This window comes from Protopterus annectens, chromosome 4.part0, assembly GCF_019279795.1.
Source record: "Protopterus annectens isolate FY-2018-M chromosome 4.part0, PAN1.0, whole genome shotgun sequence".
NCBI classification, from domain to species: domain Eukaryota; kingdom Metazoa; phylum Chordata; order Ceratodontiformes; family Protopteridae; genus Protopterus; species Protopterus annectens.
The window spans coordinates 1,988,069,841-1,988,097,611 of NC_056733.1; the positions used below are offsets into that span (position 1 = coordinate 1,988,069,841).

General features: G+C 43.3%; 1 protein-coding gene across 2 annotated transcripts in view; it reads left to right on the top strand.

The window, feature by feature from the left end:
• The window catches only part of HMGXB3 (HMG-box containing 3), a 1,387,103-nt gene that overhangs the window by 960,710 nt on the left and 398,622 nt on the right, over positions 1-27,771 (top strand). For both annotated transcript variants that reach the window (XM_044069603.1, XM_044069602.1), the window contains exon 12: positions 3,503-3,795. In XM_044069603.1, the coding sequence (XP_043925538.1) occupies positions 3,503-3,795 (293 nt within the window). The remainder of the gene's footprint in view (positions 1-3,502; positions 3,796-27,771) is intronic.

Sequence of the window (27,771 nt, forward strand, 5' to 3'; positions counted from 1 at the left end):
CATGGCCTGAAGCTCAATGCCAACTCTGTACCCATAAACTACAACATAGGTGGTTGTATACTTAACACTAAAAGTGTGATAAGAGACCTTGGGACACAGGTGGACAGTAGTCTCTCCTTTGATAATCACATTGCCACAGTAGTCTGGAAATCCTTCTACGTGGCACACCTCATCACAAAAGGTTTCTCATCCAGAAAAAAGAGGTCATTGTTCCCCTCTACTCATCACTCATTAGACCCATTATAGAGTACAATGCCCCTTTTGGTATGTACCTCACAAGACATCTACAACAATTGGAAAGGCCGCAGAAATACCTCACAAAGAAGATTACTGGCCTCAAACAGATACCCTACGCAGACCATCTCAAAAAACTCCAGCTTTACTCCGTCGCATATCGCCTACTTAGAGCTGATCTCTGCCTAACATACAGAGCTATGTCAAACCCAGAGCTGTTGGACATGCTCCACTTAAAGAAATCCAAATCCCTCCGAGCTACACGCTCTAGGGGCCTAAACCTTGTCACCACATTAAACAGAATATGCCGGAGGGATAGATTCCTGTCCCAGAGACTTCCCATACTCTGGAATAAACTACCTATCTATATCAAACAAAGCTCCTCATTAGCACTCTTCAAGAAAAATCTTTAGGCCCCAGGGCCGATAGCCTAGTACCTACCTATGAACCTATGAATCAGTGGTCCATTTTAACCTACCCAGTGAACCACCCCATACTTCTCACAAGTCACTTCAAAAAGGACCTATCCTGGTAGATGGAATCTGAACAAATTCTTTTGGGCCCACCCCTTTGTCCCTTCTCAACCCAAGGCCATAGTGACAACAGATGCCTCCCAGATGGGGTGGGGGTGGGGAGCATTATCTGGGAAAGACAGTCCAAGGCACTTGGTCCCTGATAGAAGCCAATCTGTATATCAGAATTCTGAAGCTGGGGGTGGTGCTACTAGCGTTGCAAGCATTTCACTCTGTCCTACCTCAAGGAACGATTGCAGTTCAATCAGACATGTCCGTAGTCTGGTACATCAACAAACAAGGGGGAACCAAATCCTGTCCCGTGTCAAGTAGCCCTCCAAGTGTGGCAATGGGGAATTGCCTCCAACCTCTTTCTGGTAGCAACGCACATCCCAAGGAGTTCAAATATGATAGTGGACAAACTAAGCAGATGCATTCTGATGCATTACGAGTGATCTCTCAATCCCAAGGTAGTGAAGATGATCTTTCATCGTTGGGGCCAGCCTTCCTGGGACCTTTTTGCTTCACCCCAAAACAAGTGCAGAAGCTATTTTACCCTAATTCCCCCCCAGGGGGATTCCCTGAGAGCCACTCTTCTCGATTAGCCCCTGGGTCTCCTATATGCCTTTCCCCCTTTCCCTCTGATCCCTCTTTTCCTCAAGAAAGCAGCCAGGGTGAGAAGCAAAGTAATCCTTATTGAACCCTTCTGGCCTTGACAAATTTGGGTTTCCCTTCTTATGTCCTCATCTAGTTCACCGTCCATGGATTCTGGACCCAGTTCCAGACCTTCTCTCTCACCCTCAGGGACTGGTGCATCTCAGTCTTCAAAGTCTCAAGCTAACTGCATGGTTCCTTCAATTCCATTAGTTGCCAGGCATAATGATATTCCATCCCCCGCATGGAAGATTTTGCTGCGATCCCATAAACCATCCACCAGGAATCTCTACCTTAGTAAATTGAAGAGATTTTCAGTCTGGGCTTGCGACAATGGCTTTGTTCCCTTTTCAGCCCCAGTGGAAAAAGCTTTAGAATTTTTGGCCATTCTTTTTGGTAGGGGAGCTTCCACTTCTACTGTTAGTCATTCTGGCAGCCATTTCTAACTTTCATAATGGCTTTGGTGATCTACCCTTAATTTGTCACAGACTTTGTAAGGTCTTCCTCAAGGGAACTATCTGTTTAAAACCCTCATTTAAAGACCGTCTACCGCCATGAATCCTGACTATTGTTTCGCAGTCACTAGTAGTTTCCCCCTTTGAACCAGCAGCTACTTGTGACTTGAGGTTCCTCTCTTGGAAAATGCTTTTACTTATAGCTATCACCTATGCAAGATGAGTTTCCGAATTGCAAGCCTTATGTTCAAAACTCCCTTACTTAATTATCCATAAGGATAGAGTTACACTCAGGACAAATCCATTCTTTATTCCGAAGGTGGTCTCAGAGTCCAACAGTAATCAGACTATAGACTTACATGTCTTCTTTCCAAATTTTTGTAACAAAAGCGAATATTGCTTACACCTGTTAGATGTTCCCAGACAGTTACATTTCTGTCTCAACAGAACTAAAGAATTTAGGAGATCATAACAAGTATTTGTCTCCTCCTCTTGCGCAACCTTAGGGAAATCTGTCTGTAAGGTTACCTTGTCAAAATGAATGAGATTGTATTTTTTTCATTTATAACAAAAAGAACCTAAAACTTCCAATGCCGGTAAAATCATATTTCACTAGATCCATGGCTACCTCAGCTGACTTCCATTCTAAAGCTTCCATGAGTGAAATGTGCACAGCAGCAACTTGGGCTATTCCTGCATACCTTTATTACTCAATACAAATTGGATCTGGTCTCCAGAGGAAGAGCCACCTTTCGTTCTGTAGCTCTCAGGAATATCCTTCCATAGGGCCACCCAGGATCTGAAGTAGCTGGGTACTCTGTCCCATCAGTCTAGAACAGTTGAAGATTGACAACATCAGATAAAGAAGTAATGTCTTACCATAGTGTTCCATCTTCATCTATTCTTGGCGTCCCACCCTCTTTCCCCCTCCTGCGGATACCTGGTGGAGTAATCTATTGTCCTGGGTCTTCTGTTAGGACTCTCCTGGGGCATTGATTCCTCATTTGGAATTAGTTTCCTTCCATTGTTTTATAATTCTGCAAACTCGATCTGAGGTAATGTAGAGAGTAGCATTATGGGTAGACTCTTAGCTTGAGGGTTATTTGGCTGGCGCGAGCTGTATAATGGCCGGATCTGTTCCGAGGATCGGAACAGTAACCCATCAGTCAAGAACTGATGGAAGATTGACCACACAGATGGAATGTTATGGTAAGGCATAACTTCTTTTTTTCTTTATAGAGCAGCCTATGTCTTTGGTGAATTTCCAGTATGTAACAGTGCTTTTGACTCATTGTTACAGGTCCCTATTGTTAACTGAAATGTTGATGGTTACACGTAGTAATGCCACACCAGGTGAGTGATGTAATATCCTACTACTTGGTGACACTGGTAAGATGGAAGTAGGAGTTACTGACCTTCACATAGGGCATGAAAATGGAGATCTACCTGCTTTCTTTGCTGTAATGAAAGCAAACTATCTTGCAGCAATTAAGTTTATGGAGGGGACACACTGATGTGCATTATCATCATGTAATGAATGTTTGTATAATCTTGATTGGTATGTTTGAATTAATGCAACTTAGTCTGAGTTCTGGTTATTAATTTCTAGTCATCAGTAATATGTTTTTATCTTTTGCACATTGTTAGGAGACGCTTGTACCTCTGTTAGCTCCTGGTCAGTCTCTAACCCAGTCTCAGAAAGAAATCCAGCGCCAGTCTACTCTTCTGCTTCTGCGGAAGACTGTACAGATTCCAGAAAATGAGTCTGACTTAACAGAAGTACTCACCTTGATACAGGAGCTGAACATGTCTTGGCTAATTCTCTCTAGCTCAAGTGGGGAGACTGTGACCTTTGAGCATAGTTCCTGGCCAAGCTACTATGAATCTGCTAGCACTCATTGTGGACTCTGTGACACGCCATTGTATAAAGTAAATGAAAGGTAAGACCCTGCATTCTGATACTTTATCTTTTTACTGTATGTATGATCCAGGCTGTTCCCTTGATATTTGCCATTTAGTAGTCAAGGTGAAAGTCATGTATATCATGTATAGGCAGAGAAAGAACAAAAGAGACCTAATCACATAGCATGCAGAGGGTTGTGGTCAGGCTGCAATGAGTTTGATATGACTGAAACATTCATGAAAAAGTAAAATTATATATTTGACAGTTATCTCTGAAATCTTGGAAAGTGAGAGGATGCCTGAGGAATGGAGAAAAAGTGTTTTAGTACCGATTTTTAAGAATAAGGGTGATGTGCAGAGCTGTAGTAACTACAGAGGGATTAAACTGATCAGTCACAGCATGAAGTTATGGGAAAGAGTAGTGGAAGCAAGGTTAAGAAGGGACGTCATGATTAGTGATCAGCAGTATGGTTTCATGCCAGGAAAGAGCACTACAGATGCGATCTTTGCTCTGAGAGTGTTGATGGAGAAGTACAGAGAATGTCAGAAGGACTTGCATTGTGTTTTTGTAGACTTAGAGAAAGCATATGACAGGGTGCCTAGAGAGGAGTTGTGGTATTGTATGAGGAAGTCAGGAGTGTCAGAAAAATATGTAAGAGTGGTACAGGATATGTACGAGGGTAGTGTGACTGAGGTGAGGTCTGCGGTGGGAGTGACAGATGCGTTTAAGGTGGAGGTGGGGTTACATCAAGGATCAGCTCTGAGCCCTTTCTTATTTGCAGTGGTGATGGACAGGTTGACAGACGAGATCAGACAGGAGTCCCCATGGACTATGATGTTTGCAGATGACATTGTGATCTGCAGTGAGAGTAGGGAACAGGTGGAGGAGACCCTGGAGAGATGGTGATATGCTCTAGAGAGAAGAGGAATGAAGGTCAGCAGGACTAAGACAGAATATATGTGTGTGAATGAGAGGGAGGATAGAGGAATGTTGAGGGTGCAAGGAGTAGAGGTGGCAAAGGTGGATGAGTTTAAATACTTGGGATCAATAGTTCAGAGTAACGGTGAGTGTGGAAGAGAGGTGAAGAAGAGAGTACAGGCAGGATGGAGAAGAGTGTTAGGAGTGATTTGTGACAGACGAGTACATGTAAGAGTGAAAGGGAAGGTCTACAGGAGGGTAGTGAAACGAGCTATGTTATATGGGTTGGAGACAGTGGCATTGACAGAAAGGCAGGAGTTTGAGCTGGATGTGGCAGAATTAAAGATGTTAAGATTTGCACTGGGTGTGACGAGGGTGGACAGGATTAGGAATAAGTATATTAGAGGGTCAGCCCAGGTTGGAAGGTTTGGAGACAAAGCCAGAGAGGCACGACTGCGTTGGTTTGGACATGTGCTGAGGAGGGATGCTAAGTATATTGGGAAAAAAGATGCTAAGGATGAAGCTACCAGGTCACATGAAAAGAGGAAGGCCTAAGATAAGGTTTATGGATGTGGTGAGAGAGGACATGCAGGTGGTTGATGTGACAGAGCAAGATGCAGAGGACAGGAAGAAATGGAAACAAGTGATTTGCTGTGGCGACCCCTAACTGGAACAGCCGAAAGAAGATGATGATGATCTCAGCTAATTTCACCATATGCAGGCTGTGTGGTGCATAACTGTGCGTGGAAACCTGGGTTCAGAGTTCAGGGTAATCCATATATTAATCCAATTATAGTCTAGAGGGCACACATGCACACTGGTGAAAGAAGTCTTCACTGCCCTCAAAAATGTCATTGCTTTTAATAGCAGGTAAAATGTAGTAAGGCATTATGTGACAAATGAAACAGTAGCCATGATCTTTATTTAGTTAACATTTGTTTACCAGGAAAGTCCGACTTGGAACGAAGCCCGTTTTCAGCAGAATCCCAGGGAGAAATCCTCCAGATGCATGTCTTTGTAACATGGGAGACAACTGGAGCACCCAGAAGAAACCCACATGAATGCGGGGAAGACATGCAGACTCCGCATAGAATGCACCCCAGCTGGGAGTCAAACTGGAGAACCTCTTGCTGTGAGACAACAACGCAATCACTGTACAACTGCGCCATCCTGATCCGTGTAGGAAGAAGACTAGAAGGCATGATTTCTTTAGTTAGGCACTCTATTATGTAAAAGTGAGAATAATAAAGAAAATCGCATACCTGGAAGCTTGTAGATACCCCACCCTAAAATAAAAATTGCAGTTGTTTTCGCAGAGTTTATCTGCTGTGCTATCATTTTGTAGCCCTATGCATTCTACCTTCTGGAGTGCAACACAGATAGATGATGTGAGCTTTTATCTATTTATAGTGTTTGAAACTGTAAATTCACCGACTCCTCACGTGTTTGTATATTGGTACAGAATCAGAATGCACTACATCTCTGGTTAAAGAAAAAAAGTGATTCCATGGATGGATGTTTGAGATATCATGGGGAACTAAGAATGAATGCGTGTAATGATGGAGTACTGTAGACACCACTCAGAAGTTGTAAGGATTTGTCTTTTTCCCCATGTTAGTGATAAAAGCAGTACTTTTAAAATCTATATAAAATAAACTTGACTTCAGGTTTAGATTTATTTTGATTTTAGCTTTTTTTTGTCTATTTCACACTAACTTGGTAAGCATTTACATGACCGTTTTTTAAAGTGAGATGAGTTAAGTAGTATTTTGTGAGAGAAACATAGTATTTCCTCTGAAGAAGTTAGGGTCAACATGGGAGTTGTATATTGTACAAGACCATAAAATCCTGAAACTACTTACTAGTAAATCAGTTGAATTGTGATAACTGTACACATTTCAGAGCTTTTCTATAAAAAGACCATTCTTTGAAATGTAGTACCCCAGAATTACTTTTCTAAGTTTATTCAGTAGTGGACTAAAAAGGATTGTACAATTTAATTATCAGAACTATCTTTGGCCTTTTCTGAAATGAGATAGGATGTTTTTTTCTCCATATGAAGGTGCCAAGTAAAGAAATGGTTTACTTGTGGAAGCCAGTGAATATCATTTTCTTGTAAGCATGTCCCTCTTTTTTATGTAATGTGTGATATTTTAGCTCTACCCTAGGTTTATGCTTATACTATAAGAATTCTAGCATTTTTTTCCAGTTTTCTTCATGCAGCTTTTAGAGAGGTGGTTTGCCAGGTATACTGGATTTTAGCTAGGACATTCATTTTGTCAGGTGGTTTGTTACATTGCTTCAGGCTGTGGCAGATTTCTAAATATGTTATGACTCTTGTGAATCCTATTTGGTTATTACTAACTGAGATTATTTAATATGATTGCATTTAAGTTGCAAATGGAAGAGAGGTGAAAGGAAAAAAAAAATCACTGAATGGCAGTTGTGACTAGTGGTCACCTGCTACCAAAAACTAATATGTGATTTTCATGAGCTGCTGTCTCATAAGCTACATTACTGCCACCAGTTAAGTTAGAGGAGTTAGCATTAACAGCATACAACAAATGTGCACCACCGCCTCAGATAATAGCCAGCACCTGAGGCACACAAATAAGCTTTACGTTATATATCTGAAGATTGGATTTTAAAACTGTCTCCCCATCATTACACTCACCTCAGACTGAAGTGTGGGCCTTCCAGAGCAGTCTTAACAACAGTAATTGATCTTTTCCCATTATTATTTTGAACAAAAAAACAGTATTTGTCAAGTGGGGGTTAATTGAGGTCTCCTCTGTACCAACACCCACTTTCCTGTCTTTGTAGTAATGCCAGAACACCAAGAACACAGTTGTTTACTCTTAAAATAAGCCAATATTTATCAAGGGTACTAGAATTTTAAGAGATTTGGGATGTATGGCTAGATTTAAAAAAGCTCCAGTGGTCTTCAGCCTAGTGGACACACATGAACCTATAAGAAGAGAATGTGTAAAAGGAAGCTGAGCTTCCACTCGGAGACTCTGATGTTTAGACACTGACTTGAACGAAGTAGAAGGTTTCTCCTGTTTCTCTCTCCTGATGATGTCATTTTTGGCAACCCCTCAAATTCCTGAAGTAAAGGAGATCTTGGCCATCAGACTCACATTCTCAGGATGAGGAAGTGCTGTTTGAGGCATATAGCTCTGTCCTACACCTCTTGGGTTGTCCCTCTTGTGTGAACCATCTTAAAGATTTGGTATCCAGAAGGACATGGCAGGAACCAAATACTGCAGAGGCTATCCCCAGAAAACATGATAATGTTACAGCCATCGGAGGATAGGCATTACTGGTCCAAAAGTCCTCACTGTTGGATTCAGTGGTTCTTGCAGCGGCTACTAAAAAAGAGCTCCCTGATGAGTCCACCGTCCATCCCCTAGTAAAGATTCAAGGGACACAGGATGGGAAAGGAAGCATATGCCTCAGGTATCTTTGCCCTGCAGGAGTTATTTAACTTTCATGAACCAGTTTCAAAGGAACCTAGCAAACAGGCTATTGGTACTTTTGGACCACCCATAACTCAGGAGTCTACCACCCAACTGCAGATCACCTTGAACATCATATTTAACTTCACAGATCTTTCCATACAGCTACTGCATATTGTAGCTGATGAAGCAGCTGGGTCTACCTGAAAATGCCGAAAGTGCACAATGCCGACGACGAGAACACCGACACTGTAAGATTGACAATGGAGAAGACCGACAGTTGAGAATCCCAATGCTGAGAATACCGACAAAGTAAGTGTGCGATAGGGACGGACGTTACGGTCAGGGTGTAGGTAAGGTAAGTGTGTGATAGTGATGGACGTTAGGGTAGGGTGTGGGTCAGGTAAGTGTGCGATAGTGAATGACTTTAGGTTTAGGGGCAGGTTAAGTAAGTTAGGGTTAGGGTGTGGGGGTAAGGTAAGTATGCGATAGTGATGGACTTGCAGGTTAGGGGTGGATTAAGTGAGTTAGGGTTAGGGTGCGGGTAAGGAAAGTGTGCGATAGTGACTGACCTTAGGGTTATGGTTTGGGTTAAGGTTAGTGCATAGATAGCTGTGTATGTAAGGTTTAGTGTAGGCTTGTAAGGGTTTTGGTGTGCTTGGGTTGTGTGTGTGTTTTTTGGGAAAGGTATTAGTTTTGTTGATTGTCGGGAATGTTCTTCATGTTTCACTGTTGCAGTTATTACATTTGGGTAATCTGCTGGCAGGTTGCCCTCATCGGCCTGAATAACAAAGTCTTGGGTCCTGCGTTGGTTGCTGTCTCCTCTTCCATGACGTCAGGTCGTCAGGGGTATAAAACATGTAGCCGACGCCATTTTATTCAGTCTTTCTTGCCGCACGGTGCCCGAAGCAGAAGCAGTTCGCAAGTGCCGGTCGGCCGACTCCTGAAATTTTCGCATTCGAGTTTCAGAAACGAAGTCTTCAACTAAAGCTAAGTACATGTTGGGGAAACCTTTTCTTGCTCCTTACCGATGTCAGTAAAAGTTGATAATTGCATTACTTGTGGGAAGCAAATACCTCATAAAGATTTTCATTTGTACTGTATTCCTTGCCTAAGCCCAGATCATAACGTGCCTTGCTGTCAGTTTTGTGCTAGATTTAAGCAACGCACTATTAAGCATCGGTATATTTTTGCTTCTAAATATTTTGGATCCAGATTTAATTACCCTGAAATGTCGTTGGTTAGCAATCTGACTACTGGAGTTCACAAAAAACGCAAAGAAAAAGACAGAGACAGACCGTCAAGGTCCAAAACTGATGATGAAGCTTTTCCTAAGCCAGTCGCCGGCTCGCCGGTACTCAGTGAGGTGCTTTTGCAGCCCCTGATGCCCGCTACTTTTGAGTCGCAGGCCTCTACTGAGACCCATGCGGAGTCTGGTATGCTGTGAGATTCTCAAAGTATTAAACCCGCGGATGTCTCTCCCTTGGATGGGTCTGGAGCCGCTGAGCAGGCACCGGCTTCTGAGGGTGTTTTCAGGCCTCAACAATTTTATATAAAACCGACGCCATCTTCAAAAACAAGATCAAAAACATCTTCTAAGTCTAAAAAAACAACACATGAGCCACGTGCTCAGGCCCCTATGCCTAAAAAACAGATCAAAATGGCTGAGGATTTAATTACCTTGATCAGGGGTTACCAACCCCCCCGCCCCTGCTATGAGGCCTAGGCAAGACACTGATTATGAATCTTCAGATCAGGTTTCCATTTCTTCTGATTCCTCTTCTCATCAGGAATTTTCTATACCACCATATGAGGATTCAGATGCAGAAGAATCCATCCCGTCTGCATCTCCTCCTGAGGATTATTCTTTTGGAGAAACCTTGCATACTTTAAGGGAACATTTTCATTGGGAGAGTCAGGATTTCTCTGAATCAAAAAAGAGGCTTAGGGATTTTCTTCTTCTTCCTCAGCATAGGCCTTTGGCTATACCTCCTGTATTAGGCATTGTTGATGATATGTTTTCGGAATCAAGCATGGCTCCTGATTCTGTACCTCCGGCTCCTAGTAAGCCAGACAGATATTACAGGGTTCCTGACTAAGTCCTACTGCTGATCCTGAAACTATTTCACAGGGTCCCAAAGGTGCAAAGGCCTCTACAGCCCCAAATCCTACCCCTCTGATAGAGATTCCAGGGCACTGGATAGATGAGGAAAGAAGGTTTATATGTCTGCAACCTTGGCAATTAGGGCCTTAAATTGCCAGTTTCATATGCCTAAATATCAACAGCATGTTATGGGCTTATTGAAACAGAAAATATTGTGTGGAAAATAAAGAATTACAGGAATTATTGCATGCAGCAGAACAGGTTGGAACGCGTACTTTGCAATGTGATTTTGATTCCTTGGAGGCCTCTTGCAGGGCCACAGTTACTGGATCTGTGATTAGAAAGCATGCCTGGCTCAAGGAGCAAAATTTGCCTGATCATGTTAAAGCTAAATCGTTGTATGCCCCTTTACAGCATGATGCTCTGTTTGGTAATCAGGCAGAAGAGGTTTTAAAGAAAATGGAAGACAAAGCTAAATCTATGCAAACTGTAAAAGATTTCTTACAAGTGCAGCCACCCAGATTCAGTAGGCACTGGCCTACTAAAAACTGGTCCTTTCCTGTGTCCAACAGAGCCTGTCAAGGCAAATCCAGGCACTCAAAAGGCTCTAGATACCAATCACTAGGTTCTTACAGGTCAAAGCAATGGGGTGCCTCCACCTCCAAATCTGGAGGAAACAAAGCACAACCCTACAGTAAGCAGTCTCAGTGACTTCCCTTTACCATCACCAAGCACTTATCTTTTGGCAGCCCCCTTGGGGGGGAAAAGTAGCACTTCATGCTCAAAATTGGCAGTTAATTACCCAGGACAAGTGGGTATTAAACATAGTATCCCAGTGGTACAGATTTCATTTCCATACTTTGCCAATTCCAAACGGATGGCCGGATCTGCCACAAAACCAGTGGGCAGAGGCTCAGAAGAGTTATGTCCCTCATGGATATGGGGGCTATTCAGCCAGTACCAGAACAGGAAAAAGGACAAGGTTTTTATTCAAGACTGTTCCTGGTACCCAGAAAAGACAATGCCTGGCGTCCAATACTGGACTTATCGATTTTGAACACGTTCCTGGACATTTCAAATTCAAAATGCTGACTTTACAACAGCTACTGCCTATGCTGGGCAGGAACGCTTGGTTAGTGACTCTAGACTTAAAAGAGGCATACCTGCATATCCCAATAAGGGAATCATGCAGAAGATACCTCCGCTTCAAGGCAGGTTTTCTGCATTACCAATTCTCTGCACTGCCCTTTGGCTTATCTACTGTGCCTAGGGTCTTTACAAAGTGCCTGGCACCAGTAATTGCATTTTGCAGACAAAGAAGTATACAAATTTATCCTTACCTGGACGACTGTCTCATTCAAGCAGAGAACAAGAACGTTCTTCTTCAACATCTGGCGCTTGTAAAAAGGCTTCTAACATGCCTAGGGTACATAATAAATGAAAATAAATCACAACTGGTACCCTCTCAAGAAATTACATTCCTGGGTGCAAGCTTGAATACAACTGCCCAGATGGCTTACCTTACGCCAGGCAAACAAAGGTAACTGACTACTTCAAACAGATGGCAACAAAAACCCAGTTATCTGCGAGACAAATTCTGCAGACTTTGGGGTTCATGGCATCCTGCATTCTACTAATTCCATATGCAAGACTGCATATGAGGTAACTTAAGTGGTACCTAAAAAGTTTATGGAGTCAACATTGTCACAGTCTAGAAACAATGACTCCTCTCATTCCCTGCCTACAACAGGAGTTTCTTTGGTGGGCAGAGACATGTCACCAAATCAAGGGACTGTCATTCACTCTACCCCCTGCCACCCAAACCCTAACTACAGATGCATCAGACTATGCTTGGGGGGGCCTACCTGGCGGGGAAATGCATTCAGGGCATATGGAACCCAAAACAAATATATCTGCATATCAACCAGAAAGAGATGCTAGGTGTTTGGAATGCCCTGACAGCCTTCAAGGACTTACTCCATCCAGGACAACTACTGATAAAGATGGACACCACTGTTATGTGGTACATAAACAAGCAGGAGGGTGCACATTCTTACCCCCTTTGCAGACTAGCCATGGCATTGTGGAACACAGCCTTGACTTACAATGTACATCTTCAAGCTCAATTCCTACCAGGAAAACAAAATAGTCTGGCAGACGACCTAAGCAGAAATCTTATGGACCCGCACAAGTGGAAACTGGCTCCACAAATCTTCAGCATGGTAACACAGAAATGGGGGAGCCCAGACATAGATCTATTTGCCTCTCCCCAAAATTTTCAACTGGACAAATTCTGCACAAGGACTTATCACAGGCAAGCATGGAAAGTGGATGCCCTATCCTTCAGTTGGAAAAACCTATTAGTCTATGCCTTTCCCCCTCTGCCTCTTCTCTCCAAGGTCTTACTAAAGGTCAGACAGGAAAAAACAAAAATGATCCTAATTGCTCTGGACTGGCCTCTCCAGCACTGGTACCTAATTCTAAGGAACTCCCTCCTTGGTACTTGCCTCATATACCTCATCTACTGTCTCAGCAGAACAATCAAATTCTGCACACTCTGCTCCAAACTCTGAACCTTGCAGCATGGCTGATCATGTAATTTATTTAGTTTACATTTGTTAACCGGGAGAGTCCGACTGGATACATGTCCATTTTCAGCAGAGGCCCGGGGAGAAAAGCTCCAGGTACATAACAGACATATGAACATTGTTAATGCAAAAAAGGAAGATAGTTGAGTTCTAAATACAATATAAAGATACATCACATCTTGGGAAAAAAATAACAGCAGCATATAAAAAAAAACATACGTCAGTTACAAAGGCGAGGCGCCTTGTTAAAAAGCGGTTAAGGATAGTGAGGTAAGAGAAGGGTAAATGATAGTGGTTAATCAGGTTTGGAACAGGGACATTGCCAGAGAGTAGTGAGATTGGGTTTAAGCTTTTTTTTGAATTGTAGGAGTGAAGGTTCTGAGGTGAGCATGGTCGGTAGGGAGTTCCACATTTTACCTACAAAGTTTGAGAATAGAGAATCCCCAGCAGAATTATTGGCTTTGGTAATTTGAGCTAAGATCTTATTGGAGGAGCGTAAAGATTGCAGGTTAATATAGGGGTGAATGATGTTTTTCAGAGCTGGTGTTTTCTCTGGGTGATACAGTATCTGGCGAGCCGTTTTGAGTTGGTTGAAATGGAGTTGGCTGGAAAACTCTAACCACCCTAGCTGCTTCAAGTTAGTGCAGTGGTGCGTTCTAAAGGTGGAATTTGTGGCAAATCTAGCTATGTGATTGCAACAAGAAGCAAGTTTGTTAAGGGTTGTCTTGTTTAGGTTTGTAAAGAGGGGAGAGGCATAGAAAAGAGTTGATTGTAGGTGTGTGCTGGCAATTGTAATTTTAGCGTGAGGAGTGAGAAAGTGTTTTACTTTATAGAGAGAGCCAAGCTTTTTATTGACAGTTTTGATGGTAAGATTGAAATGGGTGTCATATTTAAGGGAGTTATCAATGGTAACACCTAATAGCTTTGTGTGAGCTTCTGGTGATATAGTGATTCCATTGGAGGATGTAATAGAGAAGGTGGGGGGAAGAGTCTTGTTAGTGGGTGAGAAAGTAAGTAGTTTTGTTTTGTTGGGGTTGAGAACTAGTTGACGACTTGAGAACCATTTTTCTATTAGGTTGAAGGTGTCTTGGGTTGAAGCAGTGAGGTCTGCCAGGTTGGAGGCAGTGCTGATGATAGTCAAATCATCTGCATATTGAATGCATGTGGCATGGGGGGTGATTGTGGGCAGGTCATTAACAAAGATGGTGAAGAGAAGAGGGCCAAGAATAGATCCTTGGGGAACTCCAAGTGTAACAGGTAGGCATGTGGATAATTTGTCCTGCCATAGAACAGCCTGTTGCCTATTGGACAGTGATTAGTAATTATTCAAACAACACCTCTCAGTAAATCTGTGATGGATGTCATTTTGGAAGCCAGAAGACCTAGTACTAGAAAATCTTATGCTGATAAATGGAAGAGATTCTGTGCTTGGAACCAAGCAAAAGGAACGGACACAGCAAAACCAAATATCCCTCAGAGTTTACAATACTTGACTGAGATGCTTGACAAGGGCCTATCTTTTTCTTCAATAAAAATCCATGCCTCTGCCATCTCGGCTCATTACAACACGAAGTCTCCCATCTTCTTCATCCTCTGCTAAAACATTATCTTAGAGGGGCCAAAAATTTAAGGCCTCCCCGAAGATCACCAACTCCTGCATGGGACCTCAATTTTGTGCTGGAAAAACTCACCCTATCTCCTTTTGAACCAGCAGCTACTGCGGATATAACGTTTTTATCATGGAAAACAGCTTTCCTTTTGGCAATTGCTTCAGCAAGGAGGGTTTCAGAATGACAGGCTCTCATGGCTGCGGAGCCTTTTATTACATTTTACCCGGACAGGGTGTCCATCAGGACCAATCCTTCCTTTATGCCTAAGGTGGTATCCAGTGTGGCTCTTAACCAAACTATTCACCTGCCAACATTTTACCTAAATCCGCAGAACAAGGGGGAGCGGATTCTGCATTCATTGGACGTACACAGACAGCTAAGATTCTACTTAAACAGGACCAAATCTCTAAGAAAGTCTGAGCAATTACTGGTGGCATTTGCTTCAGGATCAGAGGGGAAGGCTATATCAAAGCAGACTATTTCTAAGTGGATAAGCCACTGCATTAATTTCTGCTACTTGCATCATGGTAAACCTGTGCCCAAAGGAATCAGGTCACAATCCACTAGGGCTGCCTCTACCTCAGCAGCCTTTCTCAGAGGAGTTCCAACCAAAGACATTCTAGAAGCTGCTACTTGGAGCTCTGTTCATACCATCAAAAAGCATTATCATTTGCCTCTTTTCTCTAAATCCAGGGCAGGCTTTGCCACTGCAGTTCTGCAGGGCCTTGTAGCCGCTCCTAATGCTATTTAGTCCCATCCTCCCATCCATAGCTTTGGGATTCTACCCAAATGTAATGACTGCAACAGTGAAACACGAAGAACATAGTACAGTTGTGTACACTTACCATAAATATAGACGTTCGAGTGTATTCACTGTTGCAGTCTGGGTTACCCACCTGCCATACCCCTTTTCTATAACTTCTTTTTCCTTCACTATATTCTAAAGCCTTTGTGGTGTATTTGCTTTTGGATGAAGGTAAAGTTTATGTTGCTAAAAGTGCATTTACGCATATTACTGTTTATATATATATATATATATATATATATATATATAATTTTTTTTTTGCTCCCCATTTGGGGGACACCTGACATCTGGGGGCAAGAAAAACTGAATAAAATGACGTTGGCTGCATGTTTTATACCCCTGATGACCTGACGTCATGGAAGAGGAGACAGCAACCGACGCAGGACCCAAGACTTTGTTATTCAGGCCGACTGAGGGCACCCTGCCAGTAGATTACCCAAATTTAATGACTGCAACAGTGAATACACTCAAACATCTACATTTATGGCAAGTGTACACAACTATACTTTTTGGTTTGTCGGGCATATGAAGTTTTGTGTTTTTGAACTTTGTTGGTTTATTCGTGTTTGTTATTTCGTTCTCAGTGTTTTGGCGTGTCGGTGTTATCAGGTAGACCCGTCTACAGACATAGGCTTGAATATGAGTTGCCATGCTTGAGTCCATGTGTGCAACTTTATGGACAATTTCAAAGCATCCTTCACCAGTAACCCCTTTTGATGGGTCCTCCATCTTTGGACCAGCTGTAAAAGATAAAATTGTTAGGTGCAAGCAGGATTGAAAAATGTTGTCCGTAGCGGGACTCAGATTTGAGAACCCTGAATGATCTTTTAACAAGAGTCAGAAGAGATCCAAAATCCCTATGCCTTAAGAGATCCCAGTGTCATCCCTTTAACTTCTTCTCAGACAAGAGCTGCTATGATAGACGTGGTTCCTTCAGTAGACACTGACCTAGAGGTCAAAGAGGTCTGCAGATTCAAGAATGCAAGGAGCCCTTTCAAGGAAGACAAAACTAGCACCCCTGATGTCTTGCCTACTGTCCTCCTCAGGAGGCAGTTTGAAGGCATTTGTCTCATTCCCCATGAATGGCCAAATGACGCAGGACAAATGGGTGCAAAACATATTTAGAGACTATTCCATGCCCTTTTCTCAGAAACCATTTCCACAGAAGCCTTGATTATCCAGTATTCCACCACATCAGAAGTCAGCAACTCTGTCAGAGGTTTCCTCACTTCTTCAAGAAACAACCATCTATGAAGTTCCACAAAACAAGAGATGATCAGGGATTTATTCAAAATTCTTTGTGGTTCTCTCTGGGGTTGGGAGATAGAGATGAACAGGAAGAAAAATGGCAGCATTGAAATTGGTGAGTAAATTTGACACTGTAAAGTATCAGTCACATTTGTGAATTTGTTGACTTTGTTAGATTTGTACTGAAATAGATATGCCCCACTTCATTGTCTTAAATGTGTGGAAGGACACTGAGGAGGACGGGGGGAAAAAAAGCAATGTAATGAAGTAAAAAATGTTTGATCTGAAGTTGTTGACTTCATTTGATCTTCAACTGGTGGGTTATGGATCCGTATCTGATCCGACACGACCGCATACCCAGCATCTGATCCGCACTCCAAGCTCCTCCCCTTACTCCTAGTGCCCCCTGTTTCCTTCCTCCCCCCAGATCTTGTTTGCCATTGGAAAAGCAAGCATCGTGGTTCAAGTTCTTGGCTAGTCATTTGGGATTAGTGAGTGTATTTTTGCACTTTTTGCTTCCCTTCTTAACTTTTTCTGCCTAGCTTTACTATCTATCCTCGCCCAGTCATCGGGAAAACAAACAAAAAAAAATCTTCTCGCTTTTCCCGTCTGTTCTTTTCTTTAGTGTGTGTGTGTGTGTGTGTGTGTGTGTGTTCTGGGCCTGTTTAGGGACATGGCTGATACCCCTAAACTAGGTTTCAGAAAGTGCACAGAGTGTGGCCATAAGCTCACACCAGCCGATGGCCACACTGTGTTTGTGGTATGTCTGGGGGAGGCCAACCTACAAACCTCCTGTCCTATCTTTGCCGGGAGCCTCAGTGAAGCGGAGATGGATAAGATGATGTGGTGGTTTATCTGCACCCAAATTCAGATGGTGGACTTGCCTGCCCCCTCTCCCTTTGGAGGGGGGAGCTCACAGTCTTTCTTTACTCCAATCACTCCTTCTTCAATCTGGCCTTTGGTTTCGGAGCCTCTGGATCCAAGGACCCTCTGAGTCAAGGGTTCGGCGCCGACGTTACCTTGTACCTTGATGCCAGCCATTGCCTTTAGCATGTCGGATCGAAGCTCTCGGAGCCTTAGTTTCGGGGTCGGATCCAAGGGGGTGCTGTCAGCTCCAAGCGTGTTTGAGAGCAGTATTCCCCTTGGTATCTCGGCTGCTGGAGTCTCAGCTCTGACTCCCCTATCAGGTCAGAGGGGAACGACTCCGACTGATACTTCTTAGAATGTCCGTTCTCCTTCAGCCTTTGATGCGGTGGAGAGGGTTCTCTTGGTGTCGTCAGACCCTTGACCATCTCGTCCTCTGACTCCATCCTGATTCCCTCTGTTTTTGTTATGGTCCTGATTCCCTCTATTTTTGGTACGGTCCTGACCATCTTATCATATCAGAGACAGCCTGTAGCCGTTTTGCCTCCAGAAGCTCCTGTGAGGGAGCAGCAGGACATTGGCGAGTCTTCCCCAGAGATTCCCAGTGAGGAGATCCCTCGCAAACAGACATGTAAAAGGAGGCACTTGGACTCCCCACCGGAGTCCCTCACTGAAGACACTGATTTGGAGGAAGGGGAAGGTTCCCCCCGAGGATGTCTCCTTTTGAGACATCATGGAACTCCTACTCCGGGGGGGGGGGGGGTCTGCCACAAAGCCAGCCTCGGACAAGTCAGTGTTTCTCCAGGCATTTGGCACAGGCCCGTTAACTTCCTGGGTGTCCCCTCCTGCTGATCCCTTAGTGGATCTGATAACATCTCGGGCGTGGAAGGAACCGGACATGGTGGAGCCTATGCCTAAGCACCCTGATAAAGTCCTTAGCCTCCCTTCGGACAGGACATGTTGGAATAAAGGGTCCCCGGTTGATGCTATGGTTGTGGCAGCTGCCATGAAGAAAGAGCTTGCCCATGAGAGCTCTATGGTCCATCCTGACCGAGAGTCAAGGGCAATGGACTGATTCGAGAAGCAGGTGTACGCTTCAGTGATTTTTTTCCGTATGAGCACTGAATTACATGGCATCAAGACTTAGTCAAGGAAATCGCTGAGTCGACCCCTGAGTCCATGTCGGTGGAGGACAAGAAGACGTTTTCCACTCGTATGGCCACTCTAAAGTCAGTAGCTAATACAGCCATGAATCTCCTCTCCCATGCCACGGAGGGAGCCACTACGGGGCCGGTACAGGCATTGCCATCAGGCGCCACACCTGGTTCTGGCTTTGTCGGTTGTCAGAACCCTTTAAGGCATTATTTACCCCCGTATGACTGTTCTTCCCTGTTTGGGAAGTCAGTACGCAAAACCTTGGTCCAGACTGAGAAGGATGGGAAGACAATGTCTGCCATCGGGATCCATTTCTCTTCCCCTCAAAGATCCTTTTCTAGGAATCAGCGGGAGATGAAGAAGATGTGGTTCTGGAAGTTTCAGGCATTTTTCCGAGACACTCAGGACTCACTAGAGGCATAGGGGCTCTGAGAAATTTTGGGTCTCGAGAACCATTCTCAAACAGACCTGCACAAACAAAACATTTAGGGAAACCAATCTCTAAGGATACGATTGCCCTTTGGCTTTCCCAATGCATTATTCAGGTGTACTCTGTCAAGAGAATTTCCACACCAGGTCTGGTAAAAGCACATTCTACCAGATCTATGGCTACTTCAGCAGCTTTTTGGTCCAGGGTGTTGCTGGATGATATCTGTTCTGCAGCTATTTGGTCCTCTTCTCATACTTTCATTTCTCATTATAAATTGGACATCATATCCAGGAACAGGGCATCTTTTGACTCTGACGTGCTCCAGGATATCCTTCCATGAGGGCCTCCCAGATGTGTAGTAGCTGGGGACTGTCCCACAGGCTGAAGATCAAATGAAATCAACTACTTCAGATAAAGAAGTTATGTACTCACCAGAACGTTCCATCTGAGTAGTTGTACTTCATTTGTTTTCACCCATCACCCCCTCCTTCCCCTGACTTTGTCACTATTGTGCTGGCTATATATATATATATATATATATATATAGAAGATGGACATCTCAGGGATGTTCTTTGTTATGCTTTGGCTCAGGAAACTTGGGGTGCCAGTAGTTGTAAAGGTCTTGTTGGGTTGGGTACGTGTTGTGTTGGGCAGCAAACTCTATCTGAAGGGAGTTAGGGGACAGGAGGCTGTAACATGCGTCTTAGTGTGAATAACCTCAGTGTTAGGTTAAGTTATGCCTGTGTGCGCAGCTATTGATTTGGAACAGTTGCTCCTATTAGAAGGGTTAAACTTCATTATTTGGAAATGTAGATAGTTTTGTGTTTCTTTAAGTTAATAGTTTATGGGGTGTTATGGGGATGTTTTTTTTTTGAGGATTTTCATTAAAACAAAAAGTTTTGTCAAATGTGACATAGGTTCATATGGAGATGACAAGAAAGAACTGTGTAAAAGATCAGTCTGCCAAACATTAGTGGGTGCATGTAACATAAAAGCTGAAAACAGACAGCTAGCAAAGCTGTCCTATGTTATAGGTGGGAATAAGAACAACTTATCATAATGGTTACACTAAACATAATAGTTTTGGAAAGTGAATGGCCTCAGTTATAGACATAAAGGTAAAAGTATTGAATTATATAAAGAAAAGTAGATTGCAAATAGTAATGGTACAGGAGATGCATTTGGAAAGAAGTGAACATATACACTTGATAAAGAATTTCAGGATGGATATTTAGCAGAATATTATGAGCAAATGAAAAGGGGAGTACTTGTACTAATTGTTAGAGGAGCTCCAATAGTGGTAGATTTGTGGTAGTAAGGGGCTACTGTCAAGGGTGAAGGATTACATGGTATGTACTTATGTTCTACCAAAAACTGCTGTTACGGGGCTTAAGAAAATTTTGGGAAACATAATCTGCTTTCAGCAGGGAATATTACATATAGGTGGGAACTGGAACTTGATTTGCAAAATTGAGGACATATTTGGAGGACCTATAATGGAAAATATAACAAATGAGGGTAAATTTCCAATGAAAATATTTCGTATGGAAGATGTGAATTTAGTTGTTAGAACTTGGAGGGAATTTACATATGATTCCACAAGGTAAAATAACTGTGCTGGACTAGACAGAAATTATATTTCACATTAACCTGTGCATTTAATTAATGACTTCGACACTTATCCAATAACTGTTTCAGATCATGCACCAATAACAGCCAAGATAAAAATGCAGAGTTTGCTTGTGTCTTTCGGCTTTTTCCGGTTATGGGTCTCCACAGCGGAACTCCGGTCCGCTAATGATTGGTAGTTGCTTTTTACGTGCCGAGTTACCAGCCCTGATGCACAACCTTCAACGAAGGTACACCCATTCACGCATGTCTCCACGCAGAAGACGCTCTAGCTGAGAATCGAACCGGACAGCGTCTTACTGTGAGGCGACAACGCTACCGCAGCACCACCACCGCGGAGTAATGAAGTAAACAAATGAGACACTGGCACTTCAGCAACTACCTGTTAAAAAGAGAAGAATTTAAAGTATTGGTAGTGGAAATTATTTGAGCAATATTAGGGAAGATGGAGACTACTTCAGAAGTTATAGGTAGTGAGTGGGTTAAAGTGAAAGTGGAGTTTAAAAATAGGGTAGAAATAAAAGGAAAAAGAGATGGTTAAGTAACAAGAATTATTTAGAAGGGCTGACTATGGTTAAAGTATTGCAGAATAAGGGAAATCTCACAGAATAAGAACAGGCACAACTTTAGGGTGCTAAATAAAAAATAAGGTAGCATCTGGATAATTTGCGTGCATTTAGAAATATTGGTGTTAAGCAATTTTTTTTTTTTATAATAACAATAGAGCAGAAAAACCCTCAGCACAATGGCGTAGACAACTGAAAGTAGAAAGAGTCGTAGCTAAACTTAGGGAGCCTATAACAAGAAAAATAACCAGAAATCCTGTAGAGGTATTAGAGATATTTTGGAAATTTTATGAAAGTTTGTATAAAGCAAAGGAATGTGGAAGTCGAGCAAAAGTGCAAATAGAAATATTTATTGAAGGTTAGAGGCAGATGAGGCTCAACAATTAACAGTTAAGATAGAATGAGATAAGATAAATTTTGCTGTATGATCAATCTTCAGAAAAGTCCCCAGGAATAGACGGTATTCCTCTGAAAGTTTGAAAGCCAGGAGGGAAGAAAGTGATAAGGATCTAGGAAGGTTTTATTTAATAGTATTTTAAAAGGAGGGGAAGCACCAACCTCCTGGAAGAAAGCTGTGGTGGCTGTAATACCTGAAGACAGTAAATATTCACCAGACCCTGCCTCATATAGTCCCATTTCAATTTTAAACCAGGATTACAAAGTGTTTATGCTTATAATAGCTAACATAATGACAAAGGCGTTGCCAAAATTGATAGATGTGGTTCAGTGTGTTTTTGTGAAGGGGAGGCAAATGTTTGACAACATTAATAGAACAAAAATGATCCAGAGGGAAGCAGAATGCAAGAAAATACACTGCTGATGGTGCGTCTTGATGCAGAGAAAGCATGCAACAGAGTAAGGTAGATTTTATGAGTAGAACAAAATCTCCAGCACTGTCTTGCTACCTTGTGACGAAGCAGCTCAGAAGCTTCACATGAGCCGCAACCGGCACTTAAGCTTCTTTCTGGTAAATAAGCTTGTGTGTGTGTGTGTGTGTGTGTGTGTGTGTGTGTGTGTGTGTGTGTGTGTGTGTGTGTGTGTGTGTATATGTGGATCTAGGACTATTGAACGAAAGTTCAATAGTCTGAATCCACAATCACTGAACACACTTTAACGAAAGCGCGTTCACCGAAAAAGCACTTTCGTTAAAGTGCGTTTAAAAAAATAAATAAACTTTTATGCAGGGGGCAAGCCCCCCTGCACCCCCATGTGAGGGGCTGTGCTCCCCACATCCCCCCTACTTTAATATTTTCACTCCGAGATCGCACTACAGTGAAGAAAAGGGAATATTCCCTTATCCGCACCATAGTACGATCTCCGCAACAGTCATTCCCCCACGACTCCCTCTAGTTGCAGGCATACTTCCTCGAAAGTGCTTTTTCGGTATGCCTGGCTATTTGTGCTTTAATGAAAAGTTCCTTCGGGGATCACAATAAATCATTTCAAAACTTTTCCCACCTTTAATGTGACCTATAATCTGTACCATTCTATTGAAAAACAAACAAATCTATTAGGGAAAAAAATACAAATAATAAAAAAATAAAAAACATACAATAAGCTGGTTGCATAAGTGTGCACACCCTTAAACTAATACTTTGTTGAAGCACCTTTTGATTTAATTACAGCATTCAGTCTTCTTGGGTACACACCTGCCATTAGTTAAAGAGACTCTGATTAACCCCAAATAAAGTTCAGCTGTACTAGTAGGATTTTCCTGACATTTAGTCAGTTGCCTGCTACAGCAAAAGCAATGGTTCACAGAGCACTTACAAAGCATCAAAGGAACTTCATTGTTGAAAGGTATCAGTCAGGAGAAGGTTGCAAAAATATTTCCACAGCATTGGATATACCATAGAACACAGTGAAGACAGTCATCAAAAAGTGGAAGAAAATGTGACAATAGTGATGTTACAAAGAACTGGACATCCTACCAGAATTGATGAAAAGACAAGAAGAAAACTGGTCAGGGAGTCTGCCAAGAGACCTACAGCAACACTGAAGGAGCTGCAGGAATTTCTGGCAAGTACTGGTTGTGTACTACATGTGACAACAATCTCCCATATTCTCCATATGTCTGTACTATGGGGTAGGGTTGCAAGATGGAAGCCTTTTCTTACACAGAAAAACATCTAGGCTCGACTAAAATTTGTAAAACAATGCATCAAGTCTCCCAAAAGCATGTGAGAAAATGTCTTACGGTCTGATGAGACCAAGGTTGAGCTTTTTGGCCACAATTCCAATAGGTATGTTTGGCATAAAAACAACACTTCTCATCACCAAAAAAATACCATCCCCACGGTGAACCATGGCAGTTGGCAGTATCATGCTTTGGGGTTGCTTTTCTTCAGCTGGAACTGGGACTTTAGTCAAGGTGCAACAGTTCCAAATACCAGTCACTTTTCGCCCAAAACCTTCACGCATCTGCTAGAAAGCTGAAGAGAAATTTCACCTTTCAACTGTTTTGGCAGTTCTTCCATCTCTTTCAACTTTCTGGTTTAACAACCCACGTTTGCACTTTTCCCGCTTTTTCTGTAACTAGTCTAGTCCTGATACAGATTTGCTGTATCCAGGACTGTATGTAAGCTTCTGAGCCCCCCCAAGCCTTTCTGTGTTGGAGAGAGGTTTTTCTAGCTTATCAGTGGGAGTGATAAGCACTAGGTAGCCTATCTACCACAAGAGGACTGGTGTCTGGTCCAGAAATTGTAGTTTATTGGCTGTTTGGGCAGTTTTTCCATTTCTTTCAACTTTCTGGTTTAAAAGCCCACACTTGTTTCCTGCCTTTACTGTAACTAGTCTAGTCCAGATACAGATTTGCTGTATCGAGGATTGTTTGTAAGCTTCTGAGTGGTGCCAAAGTCTGCTCTTCAATTTTTCCCTTAGATCTGCTAGTTCTCTCCTCTGCTGCACCTTTACTAGCTTATTAGTCTAGCTCTTTACCAGACTTCATGTAGCAATTATTGTAGCACTCACAAGTGCTAGCAGCACTAAACATTCTACAAGGAAACAGCTCCAGTACTTATTAGTGCCCACCCCTCCAGTCATGTCTAAAGGTCAGTTCCCTGTGCTTTCTTCTATTAACCTGGTGAACTTGGGCATCCTGAGGCAATGTAGCAACTGCCTCATGTACACTGACAGCCCTCTCTTCTTACCTCCCAACACTCAGACTTGCGAGAGATGCACTTGTATAGCAAAACTGGAAGCCATACACTCTCCAGCCAAGACTGGAATAGCTGGTCAAGAGGAGAAGGTCAACACTTGCACCACACCACATGGAACACATAGCCCTGCAGAACACACACCAGCACTGCCTTCACATAAAAACATAAACCACACACCCACCTTTACGGGGGCTGTCAGTAAAAATCTACCTAAACAGTGGAGACCTCCAAGGCAGAAATGCATTCGACCACCACAACACAACACTAGTCACGAGACACATAACTCTCCTAAACACTGTGCCACTCAACCAAAGCCCCTAAGGCAAAACAGCATACCCAACACACTAGTCATAGGTGACTCGAGAGTGAGGCACACTGATTTCCCACTCATTAGGTTGAATAAGGAGAAGGTAACAGTCAGCTGCCTGTCAGGTGCCAGGATCTGCCACATAATGCATGCACTCTGGTCCCTCAACAACAGGTGCAAATATGACTCTCTCATTGTACATGTGGGTGTGAATGACCTGAGACGTACCTCCGTGGACTACATGAAAAGAGACATGGAGGAGCTCTCGGATTATGTAGCCCAGGCGGGTATGACCCTAGCCCTGAGCAGCATCCTCCCATCACCCAGAATTATGCCGCAGTACAAGGAGAAAATTATGGATTTCAACAATTAGCTAAGTTTCTGGTGTCATTCTAAGGGGATCCAGTATTTGTTTGCCTGGGATGACATGATTGACAGACCTCGATGCTTTGCTAGAGATGGCCTGCATCTGTTATCCCTGGGCTTCTGGGTACTGACCAAGGCTCTTGCCACCCCTATAGTGCCTTTTTTTTAGGCAGTGTTCCAAAGACTAACCTCTACAAACAAATTGAATCTGAGGGTCATGCTGCTCAGCACTAGAAGTCTAAATCTCAAAATGCACTCGCTCAAAGCACTCCTTAAAATGGAGAACATCAACATTTGTGCTGTAACAGAGACCTAGTTTAAAGCAGCAGAAAGCACCCTTGCACTACCAGGCTGTAACGCATTCCACCCCTTTCGGCCCCAGAACTTGGACCTATGCTCCAAAGGCGGTGGTGTTTCCATATTCATAAAGCATGTGCACACCTCCAGACTGGTAGCCCAACATAACGCATCACTGGTACTTCAGGTGCAGCTAACATTGGGTAAGACGGTGATTCAGGTCGTAGCCTGCTATAGGTACCCAACCATGTCCCAAGACTCATGCTCCACGTCCCTAAGCACCCTAGAGAATATTAGGGTCCAACCTAACACTCTCATACTGGATACTGGGCGACTTCAACTACCCCTCCGTTATCTGGGGAAACTACTCATGTACCAATACACTTGCCTAACATTTCGTGGAATTCATTAATTCCAGTGCCGTGGACCAGCTCGTTCTTACCCCCACTAGAGGTAGCAACATCCTTGACCGGGTCGTTACTAACATGGGCGACTATTGCTCTACACCAATAGTCACCTCCTCCCTGGTTAGATCCAACCAAAAACTAATCACCTTGGAAATACACACCCCTCCCACCCACCCCCACCCCCACAAAGGTAACCACCATGAAAAACTTCTCCAAAGCTAGCTTTGGGCTCCTAAAAACAGAGGTGTCTAACTTCACGACACCCATGCTAATGGAGAATAGCTGCATGACTACCGAATCATACACTAGTGCACTGTACGAACATGTACACAAATGCATGGATCTCGCCATACCCAGTAGAACCAAGATGCTCTCTTCTAAAAAAAAGAAGCCAATATGGTGGTCCCCTGCTATAAACAAACTCTACAACAAAGAGGAAACTGATATGGAATAAGGTGAAGTTGCAAGACTGGAAAAACTCCCTTATTAGCCTCAACAGAGTTGAGATCCCTCATCAAATCCTCTAAAGCTAGCTATGAAAACAGAATTGCAGCAAATAGTAAAGACAGCCACAAGGCCTTCTATAGTTATGTAAAGAATGTCCATGGCAATACCCCGATTTGCTCTGATCTACTGCACAATGGTACCTCCTATACCAAGCCAACAGATATTGCCAATATACTGGCAGACCGATTCAGTGCCAGCTTTACCCCCTCCCCCCCAAAGGACCAATCACAATACCAGTAGATTACCAGGCACCCAGTATTACTGCTGCACATGTTAAAACAGCACTGTCCAAGGCCAAGAATACAGCTTCTGTGGGACCTGACAATAGCCCTGGCTGTGTTCTACATGAACTACAGAGTGAACTGGCACCTCACCTATGTGCCCTGTTCAATTACAGCCTCACCTCAGGCTTTGTCCCTACTGAATGGCGCACTGCTACAGTCACCCCTCTCCACAAAGGAGGAATGATTACAGACCCTGGGAACTATTGCCCATTAGCCTGATGAGTTTGATATGCAAAGCTATGGAACGCATCATCATGGACCTAATAAACAAGGCTATAGGGAATCTTCAAACTCTGGATCCCACAGTTTGGTTTTGTGAAGGGTAGATCATGCCTGCTCAACCTGGTCGACTTCTTTGAGTCAGTCACCAGAGCTGTGGATGAAGGCAAGGTGGTCATACAGCCTACCTTGATCTGGCCAAGGCCTTTGATACCATTCCCCACTCAGGAATCATAGAAAAACTCACTAAGCTAGGCATCATCCCATATATCACTAGGTGGGTTGCAAACTGGTCACAGATAGAACCCACAGTGTGAAATATCTGACTCTAAGTCAGACTGCCGACCAGTCACGAGTGGAGTCCCACAGGGTTCAGTCCTGGGTCCTCTCCTGTTTGGTATCGGGCTGACAAAGTTTGCAGATGACTGCAAGTTGGGAGCTATTACTTACTCCCCAAGTGATGTTGACGTCCTACAGAAAGGCCTCACTGAGACCAATGACTGGTGTCAGAATCATGGCCTTAAGCTCAATGCCAAAAAATGTGTCGTCATCACCTTTGGGAAAAACCCAGTTGTGAATTACCACATCGATGGTAGTCCAATGAACACAGAAGGCTTTATAAGAGATCTGGGAACACAGGTTGACAGCAACCTCTCTTTTGGCCACCACATTGCCACTGTGGTCAGAAAGTCCTTCTGTGTGGCACATCTCATTACTAAGGGTTTTGCATCCAGGAAGAAAGAGTTCATTGTCTCCCTCTACTCTTCCCTCATTACGCCAGTCATCGTGTACAATGCCCCATTTGGCATGTACCTATTTAGACACCTGCAACAACTGGAGAGGCCGCAAAAGTACCTCACAAAGAGGATCCTAGACTTTAAACACTTGTCCTATATAGACAGACTCAAAAAACAACTATTCTCTAGCTCATATTGCCTAGTTGGAGGCAGTCTCTGCTTGACTTACAAATCCATGTCTGACCCAGCTCTGTTAGAAATGCTACATCTAATGAAATCCCAATCCTCTGCACCACACAGTCCAGAGACCTCACCCTCATTACCGCAATCAACAGAACATGCTGGAGGGACAGGTT